The following is a 26,026-nucleotide window of genomic DNA, read 5'->3' as shown; positions in this document are numbered from 1 at the left end:
AAGTGTGCTACTTTTTGTTACCAGAAAACAAAAGTTACAATGTTTCTAAATAGAGATTAAGCTTCTAACTAAATCGATTCAGAAGTTAGTCTGTTTTTGCTTTCTCAGATTTCAAAAATTAGTAAACTATTATAAACAAACACTTTTTAAATGGTTTTTTACAATTATGCATACGTTGAGTGCTTTTTTATTCAAAAAGCTACAACTGATGTAATATTGTTATATTACAGGATAGTCTGTACTTACAAAACAAAATGTTTATTAAATTTAAACAACTTTGAAAACTTCGTCATTAAAAAAAAACAACCGCAAGATAAAAACTGAACAACACAAAAAGAACGAAGATGGATAGACTGATGATAGAGCAAGTGTTCGACAGCTTCGACACGGGAAGCAAGGGATACCTGGACAAGCGGGAACTGTCCCTCCTCTGCCAAAACTCGTTCATGCATGACGACGAGGGCGAAATCGACAATTTGTTTGAAACTATAGACTCCAACCGGGACGGCAGGATTGAAAAGGCGGAGTTCGTTGACAAGTTTGTTGAGGTTCTCGGAAGCGGGAAATCCCCCGATGAGGGCGGTCGAACTTCGACGCCGAAGCGGAGTCATCCAATCAGGACGGAGGAACGAAGGAGGAGCATGCTGCCGCAGGATCAGGGATGGGAGGACTTCACCGACTCGGTGGGAAGCTCCATATACAGCTTGTTCAGGTTTGTTGGTCGAATGATTTGCATAACTTGGCTCGATCATAAGGTTTTATTTAAAAGGTATCTTTTTAGTGTAAGCAGTTATGTTGGTACACTCAAATTGATTCGTTATTTTTTTCAAAGTTTTAAAAAGAGTTTGGTTTTAAATAAAACGGTTACATGTAAAGTTATTAAATTAAAGATAATCTATAAAATATTGGATACTAATTTGAGACTGATAGTTATAATGAACTTAACATTATACTCAAGGAGATATTAAAATTGAAGATTCGTATACTACAAAAAGTTAGGATCATAGGAAAGTATTAATTTTTTTTTTTTTTGATCTGTATATTCGAGGACAAAAAAAATGATTATAACTATAAAAGTTTGACAATGAATTTTATAGAAAAATAATCGTTAAACAAAATATTACAGGAAACTCTAATAAAGATTAGACTGGAAAATTTCATTGTTTTAACTTGACTACCGGTATGAATACTTTACTTTAAAAAAAAAACAAACACAATCGAGTAAATAAAAACCAATAAACAGAATAAAACGTATAACCTTAAACCCGTAAAAACAATTTTAATTTTTACTGTTACACATAAGTTTTATTACTGATTACATTTTCAATTTAAACGCGCAAAAACTACCATAAGTATTTGGACATGTAAAATCTTATTCATTTTTTATTTTTATGAAATGTAATATATTACACTGATAAATAAATATTCTTTAAACTTTATGAGCTGTATTTCATAGTTTGTTGCGTTAAACATGTTTTTTATATATACAATGGGAGTTATCAAAAAACAGTACAAGACATTTACAATTCATTCGCAAAGCATAAACTTTAATTTGTATTAAAGACCTTAAAATTTAAACAAAATCATTTAGATCTAACAAACGGGTGCACAACAATTCAAATTCGGACAATTCAAGTTCTAAAAATTTAAATTCTTAAAGAAAAAATTAAAGGGGCATAACTCAAAAAGTAATATACATTTAAAAAAAAATATGTATATAGGTCTTATTAAAATCAAGAAGTAATTTTTTTATTTTTGCAAAGCTTTAAATATTTTTTTAGATATGATTAAGATGAGTTAAAAAATATAGTTATTTTTAGTAATTTTCAAACATCTTTAAAAACATTTAAAATTTCATAAAAAGAAAAAATGGCTTGTTGGTATTAATTAGACTTATATACATATATTTTCTATTTTCATAATATATATTGCTTTTTAAATTATGCCCCTTTAATTTTCTCTTTAAGAACTTGAATTGTCAAAATTTCAATTTTCCGAATTTAAATTGTCGTTTATCCAAATAAAGTACATCTAAATAAATTTTAAGTAGTTAAAGTAGTAAAGAATTTTTTAGTCAATACTAAGTACAGTATTTTGCAAAAATTAACTTAGAAAAAATAAAAAATCGCAAACTCGCTTTAAGAGTATGTAATATTTTAATGATTTTTTCTTAAATTTTTACAATAAAACGAGTTTTTTTTTACGTTGAAGTTCAGAAAAAAAAAACGAGTTTATAGTAAGTTTGTGGTTGGAAAAAGTTGTTGAATACTGATTACTCAAGTATATTGCTTTTCATTATGTGATAAATTCCTTTTGTTGTTTATTGCTTGTCAATAAAAAAAATATAATATAAATACTTTTTATATGGCACGTTGTAACATAATGTTGATTGAATGACCTTATTTGTGTTTGCTGAGTCTTAAACATTACAATTTTATTGAACTTAAATCATTTTTCTTTATCGAAATCAACGAATCTATGAGTGAACTAACTTTTTTATTATAACTTAATTTTAAGAACTACAAGAGTATAAAATTGTAGAATAAGTAACGTAAAAACTTCAAGTAAATCTTTAAATACAGACAGATATGTACCTTTTTTCTTTTTTAATCGATGTCCTAAAGCATTAAGTTAGTAAAATTTATAATTATTTAAACCCATTAACAACAAAAAAAAAGTTGTATCCTGAAGGTCAAAAGATACTAGTAATTACAGACTTAAAAAATATACAAATCTGTTTATTAGTTACACTTAGGGTTAGATTTTTAAGTAATATTTTTTATTTAACAACAAATGACTCAATTTGTTCAAGTAAGTCTTATTTTTACCATCAAAAAAAGACTTTATCAAATTGTCTTTAGTAAGAACATATTATATTTATAACTAGATGAAACACTCCAAATTCTGAGTTTTTGTAGGTATAAAACTTTTGGTAGTATATTACTTTTAAAAATGGACAAATAGCCCTAAAAAGTATAATTTTTAAATTTCTAATAAAGAGTGGATAAATATGTTTATTATATTATTTGTCTTATTTAACTTTTACAAAATGAATTATTTTATCATAGAAAATGTTGTTTATACTGCTTAAACTTCAAATACGACTGTCAATTAGCTTTATTTCGTAGTATTCTCTAGTTTTTTTTTTCGTTAAATTGATCTATCAACAAAATTTATTTGTTTGCGTGCTAAACTTTGCTTTAAGCGCACTGAATAAAAAACGACCAAAATTGTAGAGCGGTTTCGGAGAAGGAAAATAAGTGAGAGACGCGTTTCTCTTATTCGTCAGTTTCTAAATATGTGCGTGCGCTGCCATCAATGTTGTGTGGAAAGTTAGCGAAGCGTGAAGCTCCTTAAGCAAGGGCGTTTCAGTGAGCTTAAGCTATTGCGCATAATAAAGTACGTAGAGGAGAGTGAAAAAAACTTTCTGTTTGTTTAGCTATATTTTGAACATTTGTTTGTTGTAGTTGAAAGTTTAAGTTTTTGTACCAACTTTTTTGATGAACAACTAGTACCTGTAGCTTTCAATTTACTTCAGCTAGTATAGTAGTTAGAAAACTTGTGTTACTCTTTATTAGTGTATATATTTTTTTAATATAGTAAAAAGCTTTTACCAAAGTTTACTTTTATTTCTCATAATTTAACAAGAATGTTTGTATACAAAATGAATAGCAGACTTTCAATTCAATAGTTTTTTTCTTAAAAAAAGATAAATTAGTTTAAATGTGTTTACAGTATTTATTGCTATTAAATTATTAATCCTAATATATGTTTAAAACATCTTAAAACTAAGTTAAAATGATATTAGTTACACTTAAATCACAATAATTGGTATACAGATCACTAAGTCCTATTATGAAGCATTAAATATTTACATGGACTTGAATTTACTAGTATTAAAAGGGTTTTTATGCTTTAAAAAAACTTTGCCAACAATAATCTCTAATACTTTTAGCATTAAGTAACAGTTTTTGTGGTTTTTTTGTTTAAACCAAGTGGTTTTTTTATAAACTAACTTATCAAAAAATGGTAAAGTGTAAAAAAATTTAAATATTTATAACTAAAGTATTTTTTTGATAAACTTAATCTTAAATGTTATTTAAAACAAATATTTTTGAAAATTTACTGTATACTTTCAAAATCTGAAGTTGTAAACTTATTGTTATAAAAAAATTATTGAAAAGTAATTATTTAGCACTTTAGCTTCTAAAAATAATTTTGTCATATTTAAGTAATAGGTAAATTAAAGTTATAAAAAGAAAATAAAAGTTTTATTAGAGTAAAAAAACAGTTTTAATGGTTATTAAAATACATTCAATTATATAAACTAAGTTGTGATAAAAACATTTGTAAGACTTACATGCTCTAACAATATATAAAACATAAAAAAAAACCATAACAAGTTTTAAACAAATTAAAAACATTCAAAGGACTTTTACTTAAACATTTTAACTCAAAAACGACCCCCAAAAACCAACAAAATGGGGCGCGAGGACTACGAGAAAAAGAGCGACACTTGCGATATCAAGTGTTTGAAAGCCACCTTACTGGCCTTCAACTTCATTTTCATTCTGGGTGGGGCGGTGGCCATGGCCGTGGGCCTGTACACAGTCCTCATGAAAATGGAGTACGTGGCCATTCTTCAGACCTCCGAGTACATGGCCATCATATTTTTGCTCATAATAGCCGGAGCCTTGGTCTTGATCACCGGAGTTTTAGGGTGCATTGGCGCCATTCAGAAGAACCAGAAGCTGCTGACCGTCTACTTTGTGCTTTTGGTGGTCATCTTCTTAGCTGAGTTCGTTGCGGGGATACTGGCCTACACGTATCGTGAGAGCATCGAGGAAAAACTGACCGACGATTTGAAGTCCCATTTGAACAAGAACTACAACAGGACTGGGTACGAATCCCTGACCGCGGCCACAGACAAGATGCAGCAGGAGTTCCAGTGTTGCGGCGTGGAGGACTACTTGGACTGGCAGGACTCGTACTTCATCAAGCAGATGACGACCGAGCTCAAGACGCCCACCTCGTGCTGCAAGACCGTGTCGGACGACTGCAGCAAATCAGATCATCCGTCCAACATCTACAGGGTTCTGGGCGCCAAGAAGATGGGCTGCCTGTCCCAACTGATCGACTACTTCAAGAACCATTTGTTCATCTTGTGCATCACCGGGATTTCCGTGGCGCTGCTCGAGATTTTGGTGATGGTTTTGTCGTGCTGCTTGAAAAAGTCCATCAAGAAAGAAGATTCCGAACCTTACTAAAACGTGTCTTGATTGGTTAAAAAAAAAGTTACTGAATTTGTACTTTAAATGTATATACATAAGTTCTATTATAATAAAGTACTAAGTTTTGATATGAGTTATAGTTAAAGGTTAATTAAGGGCTTTAAGAAACTTGCTTACCATAAACTTGAAGGATGAATAATTGCGATACAAACTTTTTGGTGCTTATAAGTATTTAATGTGAATTTTTAATTGAACTTTTATTAATCACATTTAAATCCTTGACAAACAGTAAGTGAGACTGCATGTTAAAATTTATTCGAATTTGGGCTTTAAATTGTGTTAGCTAAAAGCCAACTTGATTTTTTTTATTGCAAACTTACAAATTTTCTGTTTCTATTTTATAACTTTAGTTTACTTATTTTCTCAATGCTAATATTACATTTAAACAAACACTTTGAACGTTTTAGGTTTACATGTGCTGCCAAAAAATTGAACTTTTTTTTATGCTTACAGAGAATGCACTTGGATTTACACAAATATGTATGAGATCTTTTTTTCTAGTAAGATCAATCTTTGTTTTTTTAAATAAACTTTTTTTAACTACAGTTGTAAGTCCTTTATTGCTACTGAATAATATTATAAAGCTTAATACAGTTTAATAAAGATCTTTTAAGAACAAAACTTGTTTATTTTGTTCACATAAGTAGTTCTAAATATTATCTAAACAAGATAAAGTGTTTTGCAGTACATACATACACATATACTGATTTATCAGCATTGTAATTTTTATAGCAGTACTCTGAACTTTTAAGTTTTGAAACAAAAAAAATAGTAAATTTGATAAAATATATTGGTAATTCTCCCTAGTCTTTAATTATTAATAGAATGAGAATAGATTAATAAAATCAAGGTTAGACTTGGGTAGTACAGTGATTCATTTTTAAAATATAGTGATGAAGTACTTAGGTGATGATTAGAGATGAAGATATGTTAACTTTATTTCTCATACAGTTGTAATTTAACCTCCATAAGTTTCAAAAAAGTATATAACCGATAACTTTTTTATATTTTATAGATTGAAAGGACCAGTGTTGAAACTAAAAGAAAGTTTTTTAATAATGAACCTAAATAAAATATTTTTCTTTAATTTGTAAATTTCTATAAGCTAATTATTTGATGATATCTAAGTTTATCAATTATTTAGTTTTCAATAGCTGGTTGATATACCTAATTTAGCTTTTTTTTCTCAAGAAAAAAACTTATACCATTAAGGAACAATGTAGATAAGTTATTACAGCATTTTAAGCGTTTGTTAGGTCAAAAGTACAATATTTTTTAGGTTAAACTTATGCGTTATAGTCCATAGAACATATAAAAATTTAAACACATTGTTGTTTTTGGTTTTTATTAATCTTTTTTCAAAAGAAATTTGTGCATACTTTTCTATACTTTAAATGTTTGACGAACTATCTATTTTGTAATGTTTGAGGTTGTTATATTGCTATTATTGTTTTGTATCACTAATAGCTTACATAAAACCGCTGTAAAGTCACTAAGTTGTGGTTTTGTTTACTTTTTTCTTTTGGTTTTTACGTTTGAAAAACTTTTTCAAAGTATCTAAATTTAGAAACGAGGAAAACCATTTTAATTTAAATAAAAAAAAATTGCTTATACTAATTTTTAATTAAAATAATACTATGGTCAAAACTAATATGAATTGAAAGAAATATATTTATTAATTTGACTACAAGTTTAAAAAATAAAATGAATTAGTAAAAAATGGGTGTTACACAAATAACACTACTAAATTATAAACAAAATCAAATTTTTAAGAAGTGGAATTCAGTTTTAACAAAGATTAGACTTAACAGTATTCTTAATAAACTATTAGATATTTACAATAATATGGTATGTTAGTTTAATTAGTGATACTCAAAGACTATAGTAAAATAATGTAATTTTCAATTGAAAAAAAAAAGTTTATGTTTAATGACATCTGTTTTGTACAAACATTCAAAAATAAAATTAAGCTGTTATGAAGTAAACTATTAAAGAACAATAAAAAATCATATACAACTATTTCTTCAAGCTTAATTTACTGTTTATATAACTACACAAAAATTTTAGCTCTATTTGAAATTAAAAAATGTATAAATTCATACAAGTTTTTTTAAATAAACTTTTTTTGTTTAAGTTTTTATTTTACTTATCTTTTTAGCTTGTTTTAAGAACAAGGTTCGTTAGTAACGCTGATAACTAAAAGTATAACGAGCTTACTTATTTCATATTGATCTTTATAAATTTGTTAGGTTTTTTTTTTGCTCTTTTAGTCCAGACTACAAAACACACTTCAAAAACAATTTGAAACACATTTGGTAATTATAAATTTTCAATTAATAAAGAATCTAAGGGGTAATAGACAGGCTGCAAAATCTTGGGAAAATGTTACTTTTCTACCTACTACTATTGCTAAAATACTAAATGATAATTAACTTGGAAGAAACTTAACTTAACAAGCAGTTTAAGCAGTTTAATATTTTTTAATGGCATTGCATCAAATTAAATTGAAGTACTAAAATTCAAATATCAACTTTGTTGTGAAACTTATAGTTAACCTTTTGTAAGTTTTTTTCTTATACATATTACAAACTCTAACGAGTAATGTTCTAATAAAACTACTGAAATAGTTGTTTGGTTTTCTATGATTATATACAACATATACACTTTTCAGACTCAAGAGTTTTACTTAGGTATATTTAATTACTTAATTTGTGTATTTAACTTTATACTTAATTTAGGTTTTTAAACTTTAACTTAAATTAAGTCATTTTAATAAGATAATTAATCTTTTTTAATAATATTATCTGGTTTGTTTTTATAATTGCTAAAAGTTTGTTAAAGGTTTTAATAGTAGTTTTTTGAGAAATCTTGTTGAAGGAGGCCATAGTTTGTTAACTTCTTAAAAGGGGGCATTTTGTAGAAAAGTTTGGGAAACCCTGGTTTAAACTAATTAAGTTTTAAACAGAAATATTCCACCTGTAGAAATAGCTTCTATATGCCTTAAACTACAGTTTAAAAATACAGAAAAATCGTGAACATGGCTTGACTTATTGTGATGTTTTTTATGTTATGACGAAATGTTATTTTAATTTGTAATATAAAGTTAATCTAAAAGCTTTTTTTAACCTTATTAGGTAACAACAAATAAATAGTACTTTTTAAGGTTGCTGCATATATTTCTTAATATTTTTTAGTATGCCGACAAAGATACATAACAAACTTTTTTTTTCTAAGCTAGTAAGTTACTGTTAGACTTCTCTATTATTTGTATATGACTCAACGGTATACTATCAAAATCCACCCGCGTTCAAAATCCACCTGATCAAAATCCACCCGCATTCAAAATCCACCCGATCAAAACCCACCCGGTTCAAAATCCACCCGATCAAAATCCACCCGGGTCAAAATCCACCCGATCAAAATCCACCCGAGTCAAAATCTACCCGATCAAAATCAACCCGAGTCAAAATCCACCCGATCAAAATCAACCCGGTTCAAAATCCATCCGATCAAAATCCACCCGATCAAAATCCACCCGAGTTAAAATCCACCCGATTAAAATCCACCCGGTTCAAAATCCACCCGATCAAAATCAACCCGACTCTAAATCCACCCGTTTCAAAATCAACCCGATCAAAATCCACCCGATCAAAATCCACCCGGTTCAAAATCCACCCGATCAAAATCCACCCGGTTCAAAATCCACCCGATCAAAATCAACCCAACTCTAAATCCACCCGTTTCAAAATCCACCCGATCAAAATCCACCCGGTTCAAAATCCACCCGATCAAAATCAACCCGAGTCAAAATCCACCCGATCAAAATCCACCCGAGTCAAAATCCACCCGATCAAAATTCATCCGAGTTAAAATCAACCCGAGTCAAAATCCTACCGACACAAAATCAACCAAAGTCAAAATCCAACCGAATCGAAACAAGTATCTTGTTTATTTATTTCTTTTTAAATCAAGTATCATTTAAACAAATCTCACCACTCTAAAGTACCAATCTTAAACAAGTTTTATTTAAAAAACACTTATAAAATCTTGTATTTTTATCCCTTATAAATTGACTTAAGAATATAAAAACTGTACTACAGATTGAACTTATTTTGTGAGGTTTTTTGAGTTGTTATTTGGTATTTTTGCTTATTATAAGGAATTTTTTACAAAAATATTTTTGTTTTTTTGATTACTGAATATAATTTTGAATAGCTACAGCCGGCAAGCAGCTTTTAAAGGTACTGTTGTTTTTGATATAAGTATAACTATAAGAGCTAATAAAAGTTTAACAACGTCAGGATAAATAAATTAAAGTTTTACTATACAAATATGACTATGTTAAAACTTTTAGAAAACTAATGGATGTGCCAGAAAAAATAATCTTGTATTATCTCAATCACAATTACACGACAATCAATTATAATTTACTGTTTCTAGGTATAAAATTTAATAATTTAGAACTTTTAAGTAATTTTTAAACAAATACGTCACACGATATAATTTTTATAAAAACTGAGTATTACAAGTGAAAGCTACCATTTATACTACAAATTAATCCATTTAATTTAGGGGTCAGCAAACTGCGGCCCTCGAAGTGTAAATATGTGGCCCTCGAGCATGTAAATTTGGTCAACTAAACAAAACAAAATTTAAATTGAAATTTTCAAAAAAGAAATTATAATAGTTTGTTTTTAAGTTTCTGAATATCATTTAAAAATTATTTATTATGCTTAAGCCTTAGATGTGAAAAAAGACAGATAGTAAATCTAGAAGTTTTTCTTTAAAGTTTAGACTTTACTTTTCCTTTTAAACAACAAAAGCTTACGTACTTGGATAAATTACTTATATAATATTGCAAAGTTTTTTTAATTGGCAATTTTACATGTTTTTAACTTTTAAAAACACGGTGACTGGGTTGAAGTAACTGTTGTACTTTTTTTGTTTCAAAAAGTTGCAACTCGAAAAACTTTTGATAGATTATTAAGGTATTTAAAGGTTTTAAAAGAAAAACTTACACTGTTTAAAATGAAAGTATTAATATTTGTTTATATTTTAACTAGTTAAACAAAATCACTAAAATTTTAAATACGTGATATGCTGTGCATTAAATAAAAAAAGATTTTTTTTAACTACTAAAAAGAAAATACAAATAAAATAATAGAAATTGATTATAAAAAGTGTACATAATGATCTACACCTGTTTTTAATGATCTACACCTTGTAAATAATGATAGAAATAATAATACGACACAAGTTTTTAAAATAGTTTTCGACTTTAGAAAAAAATATACATTTTAATTATGCCAGGCCTGATCCCTTTAAGTAGATAAACGTGACTAAAACAGATTAAAAACAAAAATTGAATAAAACAACGGCTCGCGGAAAAAATTGAAACATGAAATTTGGCCCGAGATAAACAATTGTCTGCCGATTCTGATTAAATCCAACTGCATCTTCGTTACTTTTAATTACAAAAAAGTAAAAGGCAAACGTTTAAAATTCATTTAGTTTGTGTTTTTTTTAATATAATTTTTTTATGTGAAAGGTCTTAACAAGATATTTTTCTATAAAAGTTCTCTTTGTTAAGAAAAGGTCACTAATTTACTTTAGATAGTTACCTTTACTGTATTGCCATTTAAAGATTTTTCAATATTAACTTTAAATTAAATATTTATTATTTTTCGGTTTTATTTGTTAGACAAAATTTTCACGCTTTTAAAGTTAATTTGTCTACTAAACAATTTGTTATAACAATAGTTGTCTTTACCGTTTAAATTCGTTATAACCAATATAAAATTTTGTTTAATTTTAATATTGTTTCATTTTTAATTAAATTACTAAAAATTTTTTAATTTTTAACAAATGGACTTTTTTTATATGAAGATTATATTTAAAAAAAATAGTGGTAAATAATAACATTTCCATTTCTATGAATTAAAAAATATCAATTAACAATATAATATTGAACAGTAAATAATAATTTATCTTACTTAATTACAATTTCTATGCAACTTTATATTTATAAAAAAACATAAAACGTTTACAACTAATTAATTAAAAACATGCAGTTATAGCTTTTAACTTAAATTGTCGGAAATCAATTCAAGAAAATTTATCGCATGTAAATTAAAAGTTTTAGATTAGAAAATTTTAAATTTAAAAGTTAACCAAAAGAGATTAAATTTTATAAAACCACTCAATTAATCACTTTCAAAACTGGCCTTAACCTATTAATAAAATTAATAATACGATTGTTTAAGTTGATACAGTCTGGTACAAAAATTCATAAAAATAACTTATACTTGAATTTAAACTCTCTTGTCTGAAATACATACTTTTTTTAATGAACCTATGTAAAAATAGAACATTTTAATAATAAATTAAAAATGTTTTAAGTTTTTTTTTCGTAATATTTGTTATAAATATAGTGTCATTTCTAAAAAACTCAACTTATTTGTTTACTACTACAATTCTAAAGTATATAATTTCCCTAGCTCAAGTCTAACTACTAACTTTTTTAGTTGCAATTTACAAGCTATTTGAGCAAACTCAATGAATTGTAGAGTCGATATTTGTTTTATGTAAAGGACTTTAGAATTCATAGAAAAATGTTTAGCTTTTTAATTTGTACTATTAGTTAAAAACTAGCAAATTAAGTTGTTATCTAATTAAAAATAACTTATAACTTTAGTTACTTTAGACGAAACAATTTTTAGTTTTTTCAAAAATAGATGGTTTATAAAAAAAACATTTAATAAAATAAAATTCAATTAACTTAAACACTTTGAAAAAACGATAATAGCAGCTGAAATTATTGTATAAATTATAAAAAATAACTAAAATATATTTGTAACAAAAATTAGATAGAAAACAATAAAATTGTTTTAAAACAGTTATTGATTTCTTACATATTCCTCATTTATATTTTTAGTAAATTAGTTTTCCAATTTTTATATTAAAATTTATGTTCTGTTTTTAAAAATTACTAATAAAAGAAACGTCAATAAATTGTTTACTAAACGACAAATAAAAGCGCTCAAAATATTTGGTCCTAAGTCCTCTTGCACGAACATACCTTAAAGTTATCGAGTCGCACACCAAAAATATCTTTTAACGTCTTTTCCACGTCGAAAACAATAATGTTTAAAATATAATTAAAAGGTGATAGTTTTTCCAAATTTAACAAAGGATTTTTATTTTATTATCACGTTGCAATTTTATATTATTCTTTATCTATATTTTATTTTTTATAAACACTGTTAGTTGAAATTTTTTATACAATAAAATATTGTATGTAATACTATTTTGAAATTTAAGTAAAGCACAAAACACAAAACTTTTTACATCAAAAAAAAAAACTCAAAAATTTTAGATTAATATTTTAATTTTCTTTTTGTAACATTTAATTAACATTTTCCATAAATTTACATTATTTGGTATTTGATTTTTGTAATTTTCTTTAGCTTAATAAATGTTATTAAAGATTCTTCTAATTTATAAACTTCTATAGTTTTGATATTTTAATTTACTATGAGTTATCCTTAGTAAATATTTTTATTTAATTATGATTGACTTTGGGAAATTAAATTAGAAGGAAGTTTAAATGAATTGAAACTGAGCGTAATTCTTTTTTTATTTTTTTTTAACTTCTTTTTTTTTAAAGTAACACCAACACTACTAACATTAATAAATTATAAACATTTTAAATACTTGTAAAGCTACTATGAATTTTTTTTTAATGCTGTTTAATTATATTGTTTAACTTATTTTTTTAATTATTTTATTAAATAAATTAAAATTTCTTTCTTTATAAATACTTACTCTTTTTTATACCAATAGTTGTTTAAACATATAACTTTATTCAATATTACAAAATTCTATTAGAAATTAATTCTTATTTCGAAAAAAAAAGAACTCGGGTTGATTTTGATCGGGTGGATTTTGAACCGGGTGGATTTTGAACCGGGTGGAATTTGATCGGGTTGATTTTGACTCGGGTTGATTTTGATCGGGTTGATTTTAATCGGGTGGATTTTGAACCGGGTTGATTTTGATCGGGTGGATTTTGAACCGGGTTGATTTTGAACGGGTGGATTTTGACTCGGGTGGATTTTGACTCGGGTTGATTTTGATCGGGTTGATTTTAATCGGGTGGATTTTGAACCGGGTTGATTTTGATCGGGTGGATTTTGAACCGGGTTGATTTTGAACGGGTGGATTTTGACTCGGGTGGATTTTGACTCGGATGGATTTTGATCGGGTGGATTTTGAACAGGGTAGATTTTGATCGGGTGGATTTTGAACCGGGTAGATTTTGATCGAGTGGATTTTGACCCGGGTGGATTTTGATCGGGTGGATTTTGACTCGGGTGGATTTTGATCGGGTGGATTTTGATCGGGTGGATTTTGATCGGGTGGATTTTGATCGCGGGTGGATTTTGATTGCGGGTGGATTTTGAACGTGTCCCGACTCAACAAAGTATAACTACAAACTATTGAACAGAATTTATGTTTTTTTAAAGTTGAAAACAAAGATAAGCCGAAAAGGATTCTTAAAAAAATTAAACTTTTATCTAAACATTTTAAATAAAAAGAAAAAAATTAGCTCGTTAAGAATAAAATCAACAAATTTAAAGCAGTATGTTGAACGGGTGATAGAATCAAATTCTAATATTTTTGAAATTTGTTGTGAATACTAGCTTTAAACTTTTAAAAATATCAAAACAACCGTATTAGTAGCTTTTAGTACATATTATATTGTTTTTTAAATCTATTTAAGACTAAAATAAAGTTTAAAACTTTTTTAAACATAGCTCCAATTACAAAATTTTTTTAAGTTTGATATTTTAATGCCATTTTACTAAGTTTGTTTTTCTCATTATAGTCTTATAAGATAGACTTTTGGGGTATAGTTTTTATCTATTACAATTTAAATTCGACTTTAAATTTGATTAAATTCTCAGTGGATATGTAACTAATTATTTTAAACATGAGTCGGCAGCCTTTTAATAAATTATAGGCAAATTTATCTTTAAAAGTTTACAGCAGGCCACACTGTAAAGAAAAACGTCTTCAAATAGCCGTAGTTATTTAGAATCACATTAAGAAGCAATTAAAAAACTTTACGTACAAAAAATGTAGTAAAATATGTAATAATGAAGTACTAGTATTAACCAGGGACGTCGGGTAGGGTGGAGCATTGGAACAGATAGTCCACCAAAAAAAATTTTTATTATGTTATAAAGCTGTTAAAATTATTATTTTTAAAATAAATTTTGTTTTACAGACGGTAGTTGTATTTGTTATGTTTACTAAGTAGGTTTTTAAAAGTATCAAATTAAGATTTTTTTAAATACTTGTAAATTTCCGCACCCCTAACAAAAATACAATGCGTCGTTACTTGTAAAAAACTAATTATTAAAAGATAAGCCGGATTGTAAGTTTATAAAAAAAAATGTATTGCTCTAAAAAAGTATGATTTTAGCTGAAAAGTATATCGTGGACCACATATTTTTGGTTTGCAGGCTGCTTTTGGTCAGTGGGTCAGTTTACCGTCCACTGCTTTAACCCTTAGTTAAGTTTTTTTTTTTGTAAAAATCTGTTTTGAAAAGTCATAGAGCTGCAGAAAAAATATATCAGATACATATAAAATATTAACAAAGACAACAAGACTAAAATCAAAGTTACTTAAACGAAATGATTAAAAAAATATTTTGTACATTTGTTTTGTTTTTGATAACCAAACTGCAAATCAATTACTTCTAACATTAATTAATTATAGCTATGAAAAAGTTCAAGACTTTTATCGAAAGGTTGAAGAGCAATCCAAGAAAAAAGAAAAAATAAACAATGCCGTGATAGTAGACAGTTTTGCATCTATGATGCGCAGCTTGGTGAACGAGTTTTCAGGATTACAATCAGAAGTCATTGACTTGAAAGACACACTTGAAAAGTACGTTGGTTTAAAGTTCTATAATCGAAGAATTGTTTTAAATTTGTTGTTAATTATTTTTAAGTTTACAAAATTTTAGACTTAAGCAGTTACTTAATGATATACTACCGTACTGTAAACATAATATTCAACCTCATTGTATGCAAAAGTCTGACTACAAAGTACTATAGTTATGTCACGAACTATAAGTCATTTATGTATCAACAATAAATAAACTATATAGAATTACTTTAAATTCTTTGATTAAAAAAAAGAACGTAATTGTTGTAAAGTACAATTTTTTTATTAGAAAAGGTTTTCAAAATTCATTTTTTCAAATGTTTTTTTTTAATTAAATAAAAAAATACTAAAAAAATATATTGATTAAAGCTTATTGAATTTAAGCTGTATAATTGTCTAAAACAGTTTTCAAATAAAGCGTCTGAAGTGCTAACACGAGTAGCAAATAAATTATTAATAGCTTTTTATTTATTTTTTTAGAAATAAAACTAGTGTTTTACATTTTTCAATTCTAAACACTGTTTAAAATTATTTAAAACCGAATTGAAATATCCTAAAATTTGAATTTTTTGTTTTAATTATTTGTTTTTAAATAGTTTAAATATGTTTGGTGTATTTAATTAGTACTTGATTTTTTTGAATGCGTGGGAGGTTTTAAGCTTCTCTTCTACTTTATTTGCTATAAAATGAACTTAAGAAAGTTATTAACTGTTAAAGCTAGTATTAAATTTATTACTTTAACAACTAATTGTTACTATATTAACTTTTTTTGTATAAATTTTTTTTTTGTAATTTAAATGCTATAGTCAGCAAAAATTTTAATTAAGATATAAGGAGACAAAAAAATAGCTAAAATTATCAAGTGTTGTTTGCAGGTTGATATAAGATTATTAAACCTTTTAAAAATTATTGTGTTTTTAAAAGAATTGAAAATATTTTTAATAAACGAAAGATATATTGCTCTGTGTTTAATTCTAAAGAATTGTTACAGTTGTTTTCAGTATTTTTTTTAACAAACTTTTACTTTTACAAAGTAGATACTTTTTTTCTTATTTAAATGAGAGTAAGAATAACGTTTTCCTTCTGACCAACCAGAGAGCAGGAAAAGTCGGAAGAGCAGATGTCGGTGCTCGCTGACGAGATGGATGCTCAGATCGCCAGCAAGGAAAAGAGCGCCAGGAACGAGGAAAGAAAGAAGTCTGAATTGAAAATGGAGGAGGAGAAGAATAAATATGAGGAGAAGATCGGGCAGCTGCAAGAAGCGGTTGACAAGCTGAAAAATGTTAGACTATGTGTTAATTTAAATATAAAATAATAAAAAACTCAGTTGGTTTATATACAAGTATTATAGTTTTGAAAAGTTTGTTTACAATTTTCACAAAACAGTTTAGTGAAAAATGTGGATATAATAACTGTTTGTATTCACGGTATAATAATTTAAGTTTAATATATACTGTTGTAGATTATGGTTATAATTTAAAGTCCATAAGAAATTTTTAAAGCTTATGAAAAAAAAAATTTAGATAAACGAAAAATTTTCATTGTCAAGTCCTCTACAACAAGACAACGACCGTCTTCGAGAAAAAATAAGAAAATTAATGGAGGTTTGTGCTGTTTGTCTCTATAAAAAACTTGTTTGTTGTATTATAGATTGACATCTCGTATATACTTCAAATTAAAGCCAGGTAAGTTAAAGATGTGTTTTATTTCAATTTTGAAACTTTTTAGCTTTTGTATTTATAAAAAATTAATTAAATTCAAAAGTTTGAAATAAAATATCATAATACAATACTTATAACAAAAACACGTTTGTAATGATTTTCATTTAAATATTGTTTAGCTTAAAAATGTCTAAAAAAGGTAACTTTATATTTTATAAGAATTTAAACATTTTTTATGTCTTATGTATTGGTGTATTTTAATAAACAAAAAAATGTAATAAACCATTAAAAACGAAAGCTTTTTAAAGAAAAATAATTAGCATGTGTACTAAACATAAAAACAAATATACCTTAAATTATTTTTAAAATATGTAATTTTAGCTACTTTTATATTTAAAAAATTAGAGATTTAAAAAATATAAAGAGTAAGAGTAAGAGTAAGAAGTATTTCAAGTTGATAATAAAGTTACTAGAAAGAACATTAAACTAGCTTTAATTTAATTTTTTTTAGGCTATTACTTATGTTACAAACAGTTTTACAAAAAGTATTAAAATGTAAGTTAATAAGGTATTTATTTATTTTTCTTTGTATTTTTGATAAAAAACTGAAGAGTATTATTTCAACGTAGGCAATTATCTATACACATAGTTTGGTAGATATCTTACTTTAATAGTTTTATTATTCGCAGTTGTAGCGTTATTTTACGTAGAACAGGGGTCGGTAGGCGTTTAGTAATCGCGGGCCAAATTAAAAAATTTAAATAATTTAGTCCGAAGTCGTAGTTTCAATTTTTTTTTCCATAGCACACCCAAAATACCTAGAGTAAGTTTTAAACTTTTAGTAAAGTTTATCTCAGACTTTTTTTTTTTTTGCTCTTTATATCAACCTCAGAATATCTGGTGTACGTTAAAAGTTTTTTGCGAACCACACTTGTATTCTTGCGGGCTGCAGTTTGCCGAGCCCTGACATATAATAATTTTTTTAGATCAAGAACAACAAATTTGATTGAATATAAAAAATCAAAAATAATAGCCTAGCTGTATTTAAATAATCAGGATAGTTATAATAGACATTATTTATAGTTTTCTTTGTCTAGTATAAATTGTTGTTTAAAACAAAAACTCTTTTTTTAATCTTTAATTACAAACTTGCAAGATCGTAATAGTACTCAGGTATTTAAAGACTTAACATTAAAATATGTCTATAAATGTTTTAGTATGCGATTCGCATCAATACGACTAGCAACCTTTTTGAAAAATAATTTATGTTTTAAATGTTTTATACAGATTTAACATAACGTATTAATCTAAAAGCTTGTTAACAATAGTTTAAATATTTTGGTAAACTAAAAACGTTTAGTGTTTTTAGTTTATGTAGGAGTTACAGCTTTAAAAATAGATTACGACTAACAAACTATTTCATATTTCAGGAAAACTCAGCTTTAAGCTGTAATGTAACTGAAAAGAACACAAGAATACTGTTATTAGAAAGCGAAGTTTCTCAAGTTAATTTGAAGTTGCAAGAAAAAAATATTGAAATACAGAGGTATATTTGCTTTTTTTTTTTTTTGAAATAAGACAGTTTAGTAAGGATTTAAGTTTTTATTTTTAAAGAAGCTAACGTATAAATTAAAAAAATCGAGCCTTCTTTATATTTTCCTGATCGTTTACTTTTTTATAATCACTATAGAAAAGTCTTAATTTAAATGGTAGTTTTAAATAATTTTAACTTCGCTTTTAGTTAGATACAGATAAATTTTCATTTACTGTTTTTGAATTTTTTCTTCCAATTGATCAACAGCAAAGAAAGGTTCATTTAAGAAAGGCCTGAAACAAACATACTAATATTTTCTTTGCTTAGAAGTTTTTGTAAAAAACAAAACAGTTTTTATGCAAATTAAAGTTTAATATTTGCAATTACATGTTTTATTTATTGAATGTAAACATAAAAACAAAAAACGTGATTAACATTTTGATATTGTATCTTTAGCTGAAAAATTTATAAACCAACTTTTTTTTTCATAATAATTTTGTTATTACTTAAAATATAATCAAGTATAAAACAAACAATTAATGTTTTTTTTTGTAATAGAAAAAAATATTTATAAACCAAAATCGTTTTTATATCTACAGCAGGTATAATTTATTTATGTACAATCTTATGCATCATTCTTAACTACTAGTAAGAAACTGGTTTCTATGTTTTTAAACAATTAAGTAAAATAATTCATAATTATATATATCTAGCATAATACTTTATGTAATTGGTTTACGTTTTTTCTTTATTTAAATAAAAATAAAAAGGAGTTTTTGAATCCCATACTAACAAAACAATTTTAAAGTTTTTTAGAAGTTTTATTAAATTATTCTTAAAACTTATAGTTTAAAGTATGGTTATATAAAAATATCTATAAAAGGTTATAAAATAAAATGTAAAAAAAAATTTGGCCTTTTCATATACTGATATTATGGTTTTTTATGTTTTTACCAAAGTTCAAAAGCTAAAGAGAGTTGCATTTAAACTATGTATCTATCTATAAAGAAAATTGAATTAAAATATAAATTTAAATTTTCTAAGTAGTAAGTCTTAACACCTTAAACTAAATAATGTATAACTTCTAACAAATTTTTGTAAAATTGTACTAAAATAAGTGTTTAAATAATAAGATTTTTTAAATTTAATATAATAGAGAAAATGAAGCTGCTGAATTTGCCCTAGCGGAAAGAGATAACATGGAAAGACAACTTTCTTCTATAAGGTTATAAATATGTTTACAGTTTTAATAAAATGTTTTATAATTGTACTTTAAAAGAAAATTAAACTAAACAGTTTTGCTTTAAAAACTTTTTCTTTACTTTTAATTGCGAAAACTAAACACTTGGTAAAAAGTAGTACTGATAAAAATGTATTCAAAAAGTACTTATAAATATCATTTACAATTATGTTTGTTTTGTGGGTGTTTTATTCAAGTTCATTGCCTTACCTTTGTAGTAAATAAAGCACAATATATATTTTTAAAATAAACATTTAAAAAAAGGTTTAGATATAGTTTAATTTATTTACTTATATACAATTATGTGTTTTTTATACAGTTATCAGCATTAAAACTATTTACGGCATAATGTTTTACCTTCCTATATAATTAACAAAAAGCTTATTCAAATAAAATTAAAAAAAGTTGTTTCAAAACATGACACATGGCAAAACAGTAATGACAATCGGAAGTTGCGCGATTACAACGATGAAGTGCGGCACACGATCATGGGGACGAACTTCTTGAACATAAGTCGCAACACGAGGCACTTGTCCAGGTCCATGAACTCGCTCAATAGCAGTAATGTTCTGAACGATTATTCCCCTATAAAAAACTTGAAGTTTGCTATTATTTTTATTCCAGTTTTTTTTTTTCGTAAGCTTCATGACGTTTTTGTTCCTTCTACTTTGAAATATGAGCTTTAATAAAAAAAAACAGTTTGTTGAATTTTTTTAAGCTAGATTATAACTAGAAAATAAATTTACTATAAAAGCTACTTATGATATAACAAATCAAAAACATTCGATTTCAAAATAAAGCTTTTAGTGAAACGTTGTGTAACGAAACAAGCGTAGTTTGATGATAGCTTATAAAGAAGCAATTAAACATATTGCTCATTCACAAAGAATAAAACGCTGTTATTAAAGGCTTATAGGCTTATACAACTTTCTTATACAAGTATATCAAGAAATAAACAAAACCACTTTCAATTTTCAGCACTATAAATGCGCAGCAGATGGACAGAGACCAGCTCATGGAATGCGATCCTTCTTACGTTCCGCAGGAATCACGTGACGTATACATGGAAGATGACGATGACGTGGCATCCGTCAACGGTGACGTCATGAACACCGGTTTTGAGATGGACAGCGGCGTGGGCACGGTGAGGGGCGAGGCGATGGAAGAATCAGACCTCGAAAACGAAAGGCAACCAGTGCAGAATGAGGTGCAGCGCAGAAAGACCAGAAGCCAGCATAAGAAGTCGAATTTTCCCCGCAAAATAACGTACGGCCAGGAAAGGATCAGCCACCAGAGGACGCACTCCTCCCCGGTAATGCACATGCGCAAGACGGCCCACACGCCGCCACTACCTAGACGCCCCAACCACCGTCCAAATCAATCGTCGAGGCGATGCTCGAACACTACGGCTCCTTCAAGCGTCAAGGACTACTACTACACTGATTACAGTAGCGACGAAGGGACTTTCCCGTCCAGGGGCGCTTCAAGGGCTGTAGTTTCGCCTTGCCAAAGTGAGCGAACTTTCGACACTATTAGCACCTATCGAAAAAAGGTTTGTTGAAATCTGTATAAAATGTCAGTTTAAGATGTAAATTTTTTACTTTTGCTAATTTTTCAATTTGTGTTTTACTTCTATTTATTTGTATACTGTCGCAAAGTAACTTTTATATACTTTTATTGTTTATAGCTAGTTGAAAGTCATCGTTATCATCAGGTAAGTAAAGTTTAATGAGTTTACACTTGATACGTAGAATTAGTTAGTGGTGTTTGATAAGTAGTGCTTGTATATAATTATTAACTTATCGCAACTTATCTTATAATTTCAGGTAGTTTATTTTTATTTAAAGTTTTAAAATATTTATTTATTCGGTTATTTTTTTTAATACTTTTGTATCTTTTGTACAGAAAATTATCTTAATACAATTAGTTTTTAAAATGGCATTATATATTTTTCAAATTTGTTATATTTTTATAATTATTACACATAATTAGAATGGGAACAATGAAAATCTTTAAAGTTACACAGTTCATAAACATGAACTTTGTCTATGTTTTGTTAATTTATTTTCATTATGCAACACTATTTATCTTACAATTTAAAAATAAAATTCTATGCATGGGAAATGTTTGTTTTTTCATTAAACCATTTTTTATTCGAGTCAATCAATTCGAATTAATTCCAACCCGATAAACTTCTATCCGATTAATTAGTTTTAAAATTATTATTCTTAATCCGTCCATTTTCAGCAGTATTGTTTACAATGTTTTTAATTTCTTTCTGATTGATCGTCTTATATACAGTTTCGTTTGTAAATTTCGTTTTATGTAGTTTTTCAATAGAGTTCAAAGAATTCCAAAATCTCTTTTTTTTCAGTTTATCACATTAATTTTTTTATATACATAGCTTAATATGAAACTTTCAATTAATCTTAAAATTATCACTAGAACAAAGTTCTTTTACAAGTTCTTTAGAACAAAGTTGTTAAATTTATAATTGATTTAAGTTATAAAACTAATCCAAAGTTTTTAAGACTATAAAACAAAACTTACTGATACTTATTTGGATTATTAAGTCATATGTTTTTCTAGTTTTAGTTTTTAAACTTTGTAGTTGACTTATTACATCATTTTATATTTGATAGTAGTAACGTAAGACACGAAACATATTTATTTTTCGGAATTAAAACTATTTTAACAATTACCCTGCGGGTGCGAGCTTTTTTTTTGTAAGTAAAAGTTTGGTATTAACCTAATTAAATCTGTTAAAAATCAAAGTCATCTAATCGAAATGAAGAGAACACTTTTTTATATCACGTTTCTATCAATTTGTATAGAAATAAAAATTTAAAACGTTCTAATGCTGAAATCTTGTTTTATAATTCGTTTGATTTCGACAGTTGTAAATTCGTGTACCTCACACTGAACTATGGTATATTTAGCAGTTTGTTGTAGCATGATAATTTGTAACAAAATAGTTTGTAAATTTTGTGTATTTAAATTAAATATTCAGTATAAGTTTTTAAAATGTGATAAAATATTGATTATGATTTATCAGATTAAACCTTACCATAAACTAGTATGTATGTGTTAGAAGGTGAGATAAAATGTCTCTAAAGGTAGTTTTTTTTTTATATTTTACTAATTACCAATATAAAAATTTTATGTTTTAGTAATTACCAATATAAAACAAAAGCACGATCTGTTATTAGAAATATTTAAAACCTTAGGTAAACGTTTTTTTGCAAATGTAAGTTAACAAAAAAGTAATATTTATGTTACGAAAACATTTTTATTTTATGTTAGCAAGCACGCTGCTTACATTTTAAAATGCATGAGCAAATAAATTTAGAAAATAAATCAATGCTCCAACATAATTTTTAGAGATTTTAAAATCGATGTTATTAGTAAAGAAAAGTTAGTACAAATAATTATGTTATGCAGTAGTTTAAAACTTATAATTACGTTTTTAATAGTAAGTCTAAATTATCAAATAAGGGATAAAATTAATTAGTTTTGTAAGATATGTCAAAGCAAAATTGTTTGTAAAGTACAAATATGTTTATAAAAGCTTCTAGGAACTAAACAGTTTTGTTTACATAATAATTAAAAAAAAAGCATTTAATGCTATGTGCTTTAATTTATCTTTCATCTTTTTAGAATAATTGTAAGTATATCATATTTTTGTTATTATAGCTTAGTTAGTTCTAGCTGGATAATTTAAATACAAACAACTATTTCTTCAATACTATAAATAACTTAATTTTTTTTTGTTTATACAAAAATAGCATAAACTTATGAATTAATTTCGTTATGAAAATTATATTTCAAATATTCTACATAACCATACTACAAATCTATTAATAGTGAAGTTCGAGCATTTATTTTACGTGTAAAACATTTCAAGTAACAAATATTAATAATAACCTTAAGGTAATTCCGTCTTTTGATATCCAATCAAAAATACAAGAGGAACCCACGATAACGACAAAAACTCGTTTGTACAAAATTATCTTGTGTGGCGACTCCAACACTGGTAAATCGAGTTTTTCATTGAGGTTCTGCAAAGACGAGTTCTTGGAAAAACAAAGAAGTACTTTAGGTATATTGGTACACATTTTGATTACTTATTGAAGCTATTCATCGTAGATATTACTACCTATAAATTTAAAAGCTTAAGAAACTAAATTATGTATAGTTTTATTAAGTTAGTACTAAACAATTTTTTGCATCTTTTAAGTTTTTTAGAGTTAAAATATGCATAAACTGATCTTTTAAAATTTTAAAACAGCCAATACAAAACAATTTACTTACAAAGCTTGATTTAGTTTATAGTTTTAATTTATTTTGATTATTTATAAAACATAGTCAGCATAACAGCTTTTGAATAAACATACTAACTAACATTTAATTTTTTTTTTAATCATACTTTAACCACCTTTAGAACTTGCAATGATATCTCAATCTTTTAACAAACCTCTAGAGCATTTTAGACATACTGTTTGATATTTATTGCTTACGAAAACTTATTATTTTAAAGCAATTAATACTTTATTAAAATAATTGTGATAAAAAAATGTTTAGTTTAATTAAACAACTTCGAAGGAGTGGACTTCAGGCTGCGCACAATCCACGTCGAGCACAACCGGCCAGTGACGCTGCAGATGTGGGACACGGCAGGGCAGGAAAGGTTCAGGTCGCTGTCCGTCAACTACTTCAGAAGGGCCGACGGGGTCGTGCTGATGTATGACGTCACAAACGTCGACTCCTTCATCAACGTCAGAGAATGGATGGACTCGATAATGGTGAGAGAGTGTTTGATAAAAAATGTTTGTTGTTTATTATGACACTACAAATGACTTAATTTAGAATTTTAGACTAATAAAAACATTATTACATTATTTCAACTTTTTTGTACTGTGCTGTTTCTACAAAACATTTCTTTAACGCAAATTTCTTAAGTTCAAGATAATTTTTTCAAGTATGCTTAATTCATATCTAGGTTAAAGTTTGAGTTTAAGTTCTGAGTTTTGAAAAAAGTATTTCGTTCTTTCATTATTTCAAAAAATTGCTAGTAAACGTTGCTAGGCTTTCAGTAAAAAAATAATACTCCGTTTCAATGAAAAATACAAAACAACAGGATTCGTCACCAGAAGGCATTCCAGTACTTTTGTGTGCCAACAAAACAGATTTGAGAGGAAAAATGATTGGAAATGGTGATCAACAGTTTGTCACTTCGTCAGAAGGAGCTCAACTTGCTTCAGTAAGACAGTTTTGAGATGTACTAATTGTAAACTTTTATTTTTACTCATTGAATAAAAGTATAATTGTGACCTTTTTTTTTATTCTATTAATTTGAATAAAAATCACAGTTTGATAGTCCGTTCAGTGGTGAAAATAAGTAACTGCCTAATTTTGTAATGAATAAATTTTTCAATTTATGAATGTTCAACTTGAACTTATTTCTGTGTTAAATTTATTTAAACCATATATTTAATTGATATTTAATGCCTAGTAAATTTCTTTTATAATCTATTTTAGAGTTACGGTGTATTTTTCATGGAAACAAGTGCTGCGTCTGGCACCAATGTGGAAAACGCGATGCTGTCTCTCGCGCGCCACCTAAAGGAGAAAACTGACAGCGACAAGGGAGATATAAAAAAGTTGACGGGAATACCCAAGCAGCAGGGCTCTTGCTGCCGACATTGAATGCTTTGTAAAAATTCTAAAAATAGTGTATACAGTATAAGTTATAACTAATATACTTTTCTAACTTATTTTTAAACTTTAAACTTTTTTGACTTTTGACTTTGTACAAACCCTGCAAATTTACTTTAAGCTTAAACACACTGTCAAAAAAGTCTTTCTAGTTTTCAACTTTATAATTGATTCTCATAAAAGAGGTCGTTAAGTATATTACTCATAATTAACGCTGTGATTTTAAATATTTCGTGTTGTATTATCTAAAAGAATTCTAAAGAGTTAATACATGTATAGTTTTTAAAATACCTTAACTATAGAGTAACCAAGTTACATAGCTTTTTCTTCAATCTAAAAATTTTACTTTCTTCACTAGACTAGTTATTTAGTCTATTTTCGTAAAAAAAAAATTATATCTAATATAATAATAACAAATTTAAAAAGTAATCTTTCTTTATTAAACTAACACATGTTTCTGTGTGTTAACAGGTTAACACAATTCAACGGAGATCTCTAAAAAAATACTGTAAGGAAAGAATAGAAGCTAAAGTAGGTGTGTAAATGTGTTTATTAAAATAAGAACAAATACTATAGATTGTTGTAGGTTAATGGTTAATAATGATTACAATATATAATGTTAAATCCGAC

General features: G+C 26.7%; 2 protein-coding genes across 2 annotated transcripts; both read left to right on the top strand.

Moving 5' to 3' along the window:
• The first annotated feature begins 344 nt into the window (after nt 1–344).
• Nucleotides 345–25,717, top strand: LOC145828663 (ras and EF-hand domain-containing protein-like). Its single transcript, XM_082936418.1, has 12 exons — nt 345–712; nt 15,076–15,246; nt 16,342–16,528; nt 16,770–16,850; nt 18,338–18,453; nt 19,598–19,666; nt 20,118–20,282; nt 20,660–21,233; nt 23,612–23,780; nt 24,284–24,483; nt 24,819–24,941; nt 25,220–25,717. The coding sequence occupies exons 1-12, from the start codon at nt 345–347 to the stop codon at nt 25,385–25,387; spliced, it is 2,391 nt and encodes a 796-aa protein (XP_082792544.1). The 3' UTR covers nt 25,388–25,717.
• Nucleotides 4,379–5,836, top strand: LOC145849780 (CD151 antigen-like). The gene has a single exon (XM_082954831.1). The coding sequence runs from the start codon at nt 4,482–4,484 to the stop codon at nt 5,265–5,267; it is 786 nt and encodes a 261-aa protein (XP_082810957.1). The 5' UTR covers nt 4,379–4,481; the 3' UTR covers nt 5,268–5,836.
• Nucleotides 25,718–26,026: the final 309 nt, after the last annotated feature.

This window comes from Thalia democratica, chromosome 2 (genome assembly GCF_965202585.1).
Source record: "Thalia democratica chromosome 2, ktThaDemo2.hap1.1, whole genome shotgun sequence".
NCBI lineage: Eukaryota > Metazoa > Chordata > Thaliacea > Salpida > Salpidae > Thalia > Thalia democratica.
Note: the sequence above shows the minus strand (reverse complement) of the source record. Positions and strands in the feature narration are given on the sequence as shown.